Source organism: Gossypium hirsutum, chromosome D09, assembly GCF_007990345.1.
Source record: "Gossypium hirsutum isolate 1008001.06 chromosome D09, Gossypium_hirsutum_v2.1, whole genome shotgun sequence".
NCBI classification, from domain to species: Eukaryota; Viridiplantae; Streptophyta; class Magnoliopsida; order Malvales; family Malvaceae; genus Gossypium; species Gossypium hirsutum.
This window is the reverse complement of record NC_053445.1, coordinates 32,103,155-32,113,606: the sequence shown is the minus strand read 5'-3', so window position 1 is coordinate 32,113,606 and position 10,452 is coordinate 32,103,155. Positions and strand designations below refer to the sequence as shown.

General features: G+C 28.5%; 3 protein-coding genes across 3 annotated transcripts; all 3 read left to right on the top strand.

Moving 5' to 3' along the window:
* Window positions 1-207: 207 nt before the first annotated feature.
* On the top strand, window positions 208-2,151 carry LOC107892719 (uncharacterized). Its single transcript, XM_041100205.1, has 5 exons — window positions 208-567; window positions 691-1,182; window positions 1,467-1,761; window positions 1,864-2,000; window positions 2,092-2,151. Exons 1-5 carry the CDS (start codon window positions 208-210, stop codon window positions 2,149-2,151), a joined length of 1,344 nt encoding a protein of 447 aa, XP_040956139.1.
* Window positions 1,216-3,729, top strand: LOC107892106 (uncharacterized). Its single transcript, XM_041100326.1, has 6 exons — window positions 1,216-1,350; window positions 1,467-1,761; window positions 1,864-2,000; window positions 2,092-2,167; window positions 2,262-3,361; window positions 3,601-3,729. The coding sequence occupies exons 4-5, from the start codon at window positions 2,158-2,160 to the stop codon at window positions 3,326-3,328; spliced, it is 1,077 nt and encodes a 358-aa protein (XP_040956260.1). The 5' UTR covers window positions 1,216-1,350; window positions 1,467-1,761; window positions 1,864-2,000; window positions 2,092-2,157; the 3' UTR covers window positions 3,329-3,361; window positions 3,601-3,729.
* A 71-nt stretch (window positions 3,730-3,800) lies between these two features.
* Window positions 3,801-10,114, top strand: LOC107892998 (uncharacterized). Its single transcript, XM_016817993.2, has 7 exons — window positions 3,801-4,115; window positions 4,210-4,253; window positions 6,015-6,077; window positions 6,151-6,198; window positions 9,122-9,184; window positions 9,779-9,841; window positions 9,941-10,114. Exons 2-7 carry the CDS (start codon window positions 4,218-4,220, stop codon window positions 9,947-9,949), a joined length of 282 nt encoding a protein of 93 aa, XP_016673482.1. The 5' UTR covers window positions 3,801-4,115; window positions 4,210-4,217; the 3' UTR covers window positions 9,950-10,114.
* The last annotated feature ends 338 nt before the right edge of the window (window positions 10,115-10,452 follow it).

Sequence of the window (10,452 nt, the reverse complement as noted above, 5' to 3'; positions counted from 1 at the left end):
TGAAAGGAGGAATAACACGATTTAAAGAGCACATTGCTCATAAAACCGGCAATGTTGCACCATGCCCTAATGTTACTGGTATGTGATACTTTATTATTATTATTAAATGTTATTGTAAATTTATCAATAAAGATTATATATAATTGATAATAATATAAAGTGTGAATTATTTTTATTTTATTAACAGGTGTCATTAGAGAAAGTATGATGAATGTACTAAAAGAAAGCAACACAAAAAAAATAGACAAAAAGAGGAGAAAAGATGAATTCTTATCTCAATTAACAGAAGAGGAGGATGAGCATGAGGGATTCATTGATGAGGTTTCTGCTATAAGGCAAGCAACTCGAGAAAGTATCCAATCACAACACGAGTGGCATAGAAGGGAAGAATTCAGACGAAGTACTGGTGGTTGGGATAACATTTATGAAGAAGGGCGATCTTCTCATGGATCAGCTAGAGAACATAATAGAGAAAGAACAAGTAAATCTATTCCAGGTGAGTCTGAGTTTACCTTAAGGGGAGCTATACCTGAATTGGTTAGAAGCAAAAGTTCAAAGCAACCAAAGGTCAATGACTCTTTTTTAAAGAGTTTTCGAAGGAAGATAGGTGAAGCGGTATCTAAATTTATAATATATGAAAGACTTCCTTTTCAATTAGCAAGCTCTCCATGGTTGTATAACTTAATTCAGGTGGCAACAGAAGTTGGACAAGGTGTAAAGCTCCCAACACCTTATGAGGTTTCAGATGTGTATTTGGAGTCAGAGTATCAACGAGTTCATGATTGGGTAAATGTACTAAAGACTCATTGGAAAGAATTAGGTGCAACTCTAATGTGTGATGGTTGGACCAACAGTTTGAATCAAATGCACATCATTAATTTCCTTGTTTATTGCAGTAAAGGAACCATTTTTTGGAAATCGGTAGATGTCTCAAGTGTCCGTAGTAGAGATGCTGAATTCTACTACCGTTTGTTAGATTCAGTTGTAGAAGAAATTGGAGAAAATTACATTGTCCAAATAGTGACTGATAATGAGGCAGCAATGAAAGCTGCTGGAAAAAAGTTAATGTTGAAAAGACAACATCTATATTGGACCTCATGTGCAGCTCACTGTTTAGATTTATGCCTTGAAGATATTGGGAAAAAGCCCAGTGTAGCAAAAGTGTTAGATGAGGCAAAGAAAGTGACTTGCTTTATATACAATCACATTTGGACTGTTGATTTGATGAAGAAGTATACACAAGGGAAACAAATACTTCGACCCGCTCTTACTCGATTTGCAACTCATTTCATTCAACTTGAAGAGATAACAAGACAAAAGCAAGGTTTGAGAGAAATGTTTAATTCAAAGGTCAGTATTTTATAATTAGTTAATATAATTACTTAAATATAGTAACCTTTAGTGATTTTATTAGTTCCAAATAATTTAAATTATATTATTTTAAAATTTTTCTTATGAATATATAGGAATTTAAAGAATCAAAATGGGGAAAGCAAAAGTCAGGGCCTGCTTATGAAGCCAAAAAAATTGTTTCGGGAAAAGATTTTTGGAAAAAAGCCAATGACCTCATAAAAGTTTATGAGCCCTTAGTAAGAGTATTGAGACTTGTGGATAGCGATGAAAAACCAACGATGGGCTTTATTTATGAGGCTATTGATAGGGCTAAACGAGCAATTCAACAAAATTGTCGATATTTCACAGAGTATGAAAAGATTATTGACAATAGATGGAATTTTATGCATTCCGACTTGCATTCAGCTGGTAAGATAAAATATTTCATATAATTAAGAACTATTTTTATATTTTATTATTTTAAGCTTTAGATTATTATTATTTGATGATATTCTTATAAATTATACTTAGGTTATTTTCTCAACCCTCAATTTCAATTTGGGGTGGAGCATTCTGAGAATGTATTAATAGAAACATTAGAAGGTACACGATCAGTAATTGAAAGATTAGAACCTTCTATGGATACTCAAGTCAGAATGGTTAATCAGGTTAGATTCAACTACTATTATTTGTAACTTAGTTAAATAATTTGAAATAGAATTTTTATTTTTATTTTTACTCTATCTTTTATTTATGCAGTTGTTATTATTTAGAGATAAACATGAGACATTCGGTACTCCACAAGCACAAAGAGCTTGAAAGCAAATGAATCCGGGTAAACAGTTAATTAAATTATTTAATTTAATTTATATTATTTAATTATATTGTACATTTTAAAGTTATTTTGAAATTTAAATAATATTATGCAGCTGAGTGGTGGATGATATATGGCACATGTGTTCCCGAATTACAAAAATTAGCAATTAAAGTGCTTAGTCAAACAACTTCAGCATCAAATTGCGAACGAAATTGGAGCACATTTAGTTATATTCACACCAAGGCAAGAAATAGGTTAAAGTATAAAAAACTTGAAAAACTAGTGTTTACCTATTATAATATGAGGCTTAAGATGAGGCATCAACAAAGAATGAGCACTGATGATATAAATGTTAGTTTTAATCCTATCAGCCTTGATTATATCTTTGAAGATGTTGATCCACTATCAGAATGGCTTCATGAGAAAGAGAATCCATTGTTAGATGGTGAAAATGCCGGTGTGTTGCCTGTGGATACCTCTGATGATGAAATGGATGTTGATCAATCGCAACAACAAATTTTGTCTCATTCAAGTTCTAGTTCAACTCCAAGTCAGAGTGGCGATGGACCCGATGGTGGTGGTTTAAGTCCAATTGATGAGGATGACGGATATAGTGGTGATAGAGGTGAAATTAGGTCTTCTAGTCAGTATGGAGGAGAATATGAGGGTGGTACCACTGGTGGACATTTTCGTGACAGATCAGAGTTTGATGGAAATATGTTTCCTGAACCTAGGAGAGATAGAAGTGAACCTAGAGCTCCATCAAAGGGAAAAGGCAAGAAGCATACTTCTATAGGCTCTTCATCTGGTAGTGGTAGGAGATCGAGTTCTAGTAACCTTGGGTATAGTGATTCATCTACTAGCACTCAAGGTTTTTATCCACCAGAACAACCTGCACATGGTTATCCACAACCATATGGTTATTATCCACCATTTCCTAATTATGGTGTGCCATACCAGCCTCAAATGTATCCTCCTCCACCAATGTATCACCCACCTCCACCTTTCATGTATCCTCCTCCTCAAATATATCCTCCATATCAATTGAATGAAAACCAAGGTGAAAATGTTGCTTTTTTTGGATATATTTTTGGACAAAGGCCAAGAGAATCAAGTCAAGAACGCTCCCAAAGTGAAGGTGAAGGATTTGATCTTCCTCGTCATTCCACTAATTGGTGAAAACTAAATCGTGCCACTATCATTATTTGTAAGGTATGTTTTTTTTAAAGAAATCCTTTGTTATTGTTCTTAATTTTGATGATAATAAAACATTTAAATAATATATATCTTTAGATAAATGAATGAAGTATATTTTATGAAAAGATAATGAAGAATCGAAGCATGTTAAATTATATATGAAAGTAGAATGAGATGAGAATAAGTGGTAGGAAATAAGAATAATTAATGAGAATCTATTCATTAATTTATCTATTCCTTTTTTCCTTTTGCAGCGTATTTATATCTTCACTATCTTCAAAGCTGTCAAGAAATATTGAAGACATCTCTCATGTATGAATTCTCAATTCTTTTATTTATAAAAACTTTCAAACTTATTAAATATGATAAATGTTTAATATTTCTTTTTTTTTACTTTGTTATTAGTTAATATAACATTCTTAGAAAATTCGTAAATAAATATAAGAATAATTAATGATTATAAAAGTTGTGTTCTCATGTCATATTAATAAAGGTTCATAAGTGTTAGAAAACACTCTAAAAATCATTAAAAGTGACTTTTTATAATTATAATTATAATTACTATGTTTTACAGTAAGTTGTGCGAATTTGAAAAAAATTCACGACTGCGATACCCGCAGTGACCGCAATAGCGTCCGTTATGTCCGCGACCGCGACAAACGCGACGCGACCGAAAACGCGACCGCGACCGCAATTTAAATCCCTGATCATTATTGTTCCTGTCTCACATCCCTTTCTAGCTCTTCTTCTTTCCCTTCCCTTGTGTAAGGTAATGCCATAAATCCATCCTCATGATATGAATATAATATTCTTCATTGTTATTAATATGTTAAGAATCAATGGCGTTTCTCTTGTTTTAACAGGTTTTAAAATGGCGGACTTCAAACATGCTGAAGACGACCACGAGGTACGATTCACTACCACACACTGTTTTCTTCTTCCAAAGACCCCCCCTGCCGGAACGCCGCTTGCAGTGAAGGCGGGCAGGGACTAAGTATTATTTTTATTACTACGTTTTCAAATAAGAAATATTTAAATTCCATGTTTTCACGAACAGAGCTGAGTCCCATACTGTTTTTTTTTAATAAGATTGATGAATGTATCAACGGTTCTGATGTTCCACGTGTGAAGCTCACACGGAATTGGGTGTATCCTAAGATAAACTCTCTTTTATTAGGTAATAAATTATTTAATTATATAAAAACCCTTATTTAATATTTTTACTATCGCTAAATCGATTCACTTTAATTAGAATTCATATTTATCAATTAATAAATTATATTGCAATTTTTTTTATAAAATATTTTCAAACAAAATAACTATAGTCACCTATTATTATGAAAGAAAACTGTAACAGCTACCTTAAAATTTCCCTTCTAAAGAAACCACTTCAACAAAAAAAAAAATCCTTTAAATTTATTTAAATTAAAATAAAATCCGAAATTGGGAAAACTCTGAAAACGGCTATTTGTGATTTTGTTTGGTATGATTTATGGTCGCAAAGCAATTCAATTTGCAATCATATCTACTACATTTAGGGCCAGCCAAATCAACGGCTATAATCATGACACGACAGTTCTGAAGGGATGACGTGTATTATGAGACATTATTTTCTGGAAATGGTGGCAGTGATTATACGTACTACAACAACCACACGTTTATATGGTGCTAGTTAACCTGTCACCCAATCTCACGCCATCCTTTCCTATTTTTTACCCTTTTTTTTTAATTATAATTGATAAATAGTGTTTTAAATAGCTATAGTGTTTTAAATAGCTATAATCATAAATTTAATCTGTTTAAATTTTTTTTTGTCAATTTTACTCTTATTCTTTTGTTGAACTTAGTTAATCCTCAACCTTATAAAAGAAGTTTAATTTGATCATAAACCTTTTAAAAAGAGTTAATTTATTTTTTTAACGAAAATATTGATTAAAATATTAAATTCTTAAACATGAGAATCTACTTATACTTGATGCTTTTTATGAACTTTTTAATTGTTTTATTTTTAAATTATTTGTTGGCATGACATATAAGACAAATAATACCATATTAGCATGCAGTACACGTGAATTGTCATGTAGGTTGCCACGCTAACATCATTAAAAATTAATGTTTTAGTCAACATTTTCAAAGTGTTGTGTGATTCTTTTTGAAAAGTTAGTGGTCAAATTTAACAAAAAGAATAAGAATCAAATTAAATATATTCATAGCTATTTAAATATCTAATAAAAAGTAAAATTTTGAGTTTTATCATATTAATAAAAATAATATCTTTTTGATATATATATATATCCAAATACTTTATTTCTTTTGTTACTAACAACTTGATATAGTCGACAAAGACTGAGGTTCTAGATTTTAAAATTTTGAGTTTAATTGCCGTCATTTGTAATTGTAATGTTTGTATCTCTCTCATCTTGTCGATTAATCCAGCTTTGGTCTAATTCTTCATCTGTATGTCTTAATTAAGGTCGGTCCATTTTGTCACACATTATTATTTAATCATACAAATAAATAAGTGTTAATATGTATTTTTAATTTGTAATAATATAGAAAATAAATAAAAAGTTGAAACCCCACAGTCAAGTTTGGCCAAAATAAAGAAGATCATGATATTTGTTTTTTAGAATTCAAAAAAATAGTTGAATGCTGATTTATATTACAGGGAAAAGCAACGGCCAAGAAATATGGAGGCCTGGTGCCAAAGAAGCCGCCTTTAATCTCAAAGGTATAAATAAATAAATAAATAAATAAATAAATAATATTTGTTTTTGAAGGTTTATTAAAATAAATATATGTAGGACCATGAACGTGCTTTCTTTGATTCCGCAGACTGGGCTCTGTGTAAGGTATTTGTCACATTTCAGATTTATATCTTCTCCAATTTATTTACAATAATTATCGTTTAATATTTAAATGATATATCATCTTCCTCATGCAATGCAATGATCAAAAATATAAGCGGGAGAAATTTTTATTGAGTTTGTGTCATGAGTTAATTAGACACTAGTTCAATTGAAAAAATATTAAAATATTTATTTTTATAAAGTAATAAATATATCTATGAGGTTTTTGTTTTTTTTCCCAAAATAAATTTAGAAGTTAATCACAGTGATTTGGATATCTCAAAATTTTGGTTTTACCCATTTCAACTAAACTTATCTATGAGTTAATTTGAACCGAATGCCCACACGAAAAATGAGAGGGTTTGAGTAAAAATATAGACCTAAAAAATAAGCTTAAACAAAAAAAAAGAGAGGCATGTTTAGAAAACGGGCCAGACTTCAAGTAATATTTTTTTGGCCCCTGAGTTTAGCTTGACCCAAATTTGCTAAAAAAAAATTGTCCTTTTTGTTGTTTTGCTGTTATTTTCTTGTTGTTTTCTTATTACTTTTGCTACTATTTCACTATTATGTTTCTACTGTTTTGTTGTTATTCTTTGAATATTGTATAACTCTTATTTTATTGTTAATTTTGTTATTATTTTAAAGACATTTGCTTGTTAATTTGCACCTATCTTAGTGTTATTTAAGTATACACATTTTTTAAATTTATTTTCAATTTGTTGGGAAATATTTATTTTAATATTTTTCATATTTTTGATGTATTATATATATATTTAAATTTATATAAAAAATTTAATATGGATGTATTGGACCCAAATTTTAGCATTTTTATTCGGGTCGAACTTGGGTAAAATTTTAGACCAATTTTTTAAGCTGAACCGAGTTAGGCCTAAGATTTATAAATATATGTTGTATATAATTTTTCATGCACATCGTAGGTGCGTTATATTGAATTGGTGAAATCGAGACTTTAAAAACTATCATGACTTTGTTTTCAAATCATTATCATATATTGATTTAAATTTATATTTTTAAAATCATATCATTTAACAACGTAGGAGAAGAATTTTTAATATAAAATAAGCTTTTAATTCAAATGATATAATTTTAAATTTTTAAACAAGTTTTCTAATTTATTTTTTAAAAAATTTATCTAATTATCTTAGGAATTTTATTTATTTTAATCTAAATAGAATAATATATATTTTAAATTATCTAAAAACATATAATACTTAATAAAACTTAAAAAAAATGTATTTATTTATCTGGCTTGGTCTATATACATTTTAATTTATTTAAAATTAGATAAATTATCTAACATTTATAACAACTATTATGTTTTGCATTTATGAAATCTTATTTATCCCCTTATAAATATGTGCATATGTTAAAATATGGTATAAAGATAATTTAGACCCCACGTTTATTCGTTTTTATCGGCCATCAACTTTTAAATTTTAATTAAATTACTTTTTTTTACGAAAAAATTAACTAAACTGTTAAAATTTTAATGGCATTGATGTGACATTTCATGTGGCATTGATGTGACATTTCATGTGACGTTTTACGTATACTTCACTGTTAAAATGAATAAATATTCTTAATGTTCTTATAAACTTTTTTGAATTTTTTATTTTTTAAATATATTTTTTTTGAATTTTTGAATGATATTTTTATTAAATAATAATTTAATACTTATTTAATATTTTACTTAAAATAATAATATTTTATAAGTAATATAATAATATATATAAAAAGAAAAGAAAGGATGAAGAGACTTTTATCACATTTCTTCTTCATATTGGTGCCTAGCAAGAAAATAAAAAAAAATCTTCATCATTTTTCCTCCAAATTTTAAGTATAAGGTATGTTTTCTTCAAACTTTTCATAGATTTTGAATCTTTGAAGCTTGTTTTACATGTATATACCAATATATTTTTTTATCAAGTGTATTAAAAGTTGCCATTAAAGGATATTGATGGAAACTTATAAAATTAAGTGAGATGTGTATCTTTTTGGATGAAAAATGATTAGGAGACGATTTCTAACTTGTTAGAAGTGTAAAAATGACACAGAAATAGCGAGATAACGTTATAGTAGGTTTCGGCCAAAGTGAAGGGGAGGAAGAAAACTTTGGTCACTTTATTTAAAATTATGTCAAATGATAACTTGTGAAGCAGTAAGCATTCTGGTAAAAACGGAATGATTAACCAAATCGAAAGTTATGTGAATTTTGGATCAGGAAACTTAAGTTGTCAACTTGATAAACTATGTATATACAAGCTTGTTATTAGTAGTTGATTTACTATATCTAGCTATATCAATTTCATTTTTATGACTTTTGAATGATTTAATTAGTACTTAAAATATTATGTTTCGAATTGAAAATTATTATTTCAATTATATGTTTAAATCGATAGTCAAGTTGGAATACTACTTCTTTTGAATCGATTGTTTATATGTTTAAATCTATTGTTACATAGCAAGTCTAATTTTGCTTCCCCCAAAGATTAACAACTTGACTCTGCCGCTGCCTGGAATTTGGTGACGAGACCAAGTCTTAGTTTTTAGGATTTTTCTTAGGATTAGTCCTAGAACTTTAGACGATAGATGCATGTCTAGCCAACCTAGTTCAATTTGATTAGTGACGACTCTATTAAATTTGATTTGTAAGACATGTCTCGTGTCTAGCGTACACTTTAGGTCCCCATACTCTGTGTGTGGACGTTATAACATTATATTTTTATTTATTATTATGCTTTACGTCCACAAGTCACCCAAATATGTTTTTATTATTAAATAGTAACTTGAATCAAACTGAATAAACTCAATCGAATAACTTAATCTTTAGACATGTTCAAATTGCAACATTATAATTTTATACTGTTTTTGCTCTGATATTGTTTTCCTCTTCTTGTTTGAATAGCAAGGTGCAGGAGTTAATAAAATATCAAGAGTGGCAATAGAGACTTTGAGACCAAAGCTTAAGGTATTATATATATATATATATCATCACCTAATTAAAATTTTTAAAAAAATTTAAGGATCTTAGTGAGAACTTTCACAAATTTTGATAGATCTAATTAAAATTTTCAAAAATTTTAGAGATTTTATGAAAGTTTGAAAAAAAAATTGAAATATAACTATAATTTTGAAAAACTTTGGAGAGTCTAATGAGGATCTGGCTCTATATATCATTAATATATATGATATATAGTTAAAGTTCGGACCGACTTTCGTACTAAAAAAAAAAGGTTCAGCCCGACTTGAAATATAATTCTCAAAATTTATCAAAACTAATTCATATTTATAAACAACCGATTTAAATCCATTTAAGCCGCTCATTATTTTTATTGATTTAAGTTTATTTAGCATAATGAAACTTAAATCAACAAATATTTTTTATATTTTTTTCATCCACATCGTGAATATACAATAATTTTGTGTGTGTATATATATATATATGTATGTATTAACACAGACAAAAGAAAAAAGAAAACAATCCGCCTACATAAATAAACATATAATATATAAGATTGTATTTTATTTGAATTATGTCATATATAAAATTACATAATTGTAGAGAACACCACACCCTCAGTTACCTCCAAGAAGACCTGCTTGCACTTCTGGTGGAGATAACACTGTGAGTTATTGATAATTTATATGTATGCACATATTCTCTTTTCTTGAATGAGTTATTTTGGATACATGATCAATAACTTGTGATTGATTTTTGTTTCAGGTGCCGTAGATCTGAAGCAAATAATTTGATGATGTATGCTTTTTTATGGTGATGAAATTTGATACATTGCTATGATCACTACTATCTTTTAATAATAATAATAAATGTCTTCAATTTAAGGTTAAAATATTTGTTTCCATGGACAAAGTTAATTTATTATTTAATATTTAAAAATATGGTTGCCGATCGAGTCTTAGCTTAATTATTATGAGTACTATTGTCAACGTAGGAGGACGTGAGTTTGAGTATGTTGAAGCGCATTATCTTCCTATATATGAGTTGGAAGAGACAAATGGGTAGTTCTAAATATTATGTCAAAAAAAACCTATTATTGATCCCTTATTTGATTTTAACGGTAAACGTGATTAAAGGCGAAAATTGTTAAAGAAAAAGTTTAATTAAATTTTTTATTAATCACAAAAATTCAATTGGATACAAATTAAGGTGGACTTGAGTGCTTTTTTTTTCTTTTTCTTTTTCTATCTCTTAATACCAATGCAATCAAGGATTTG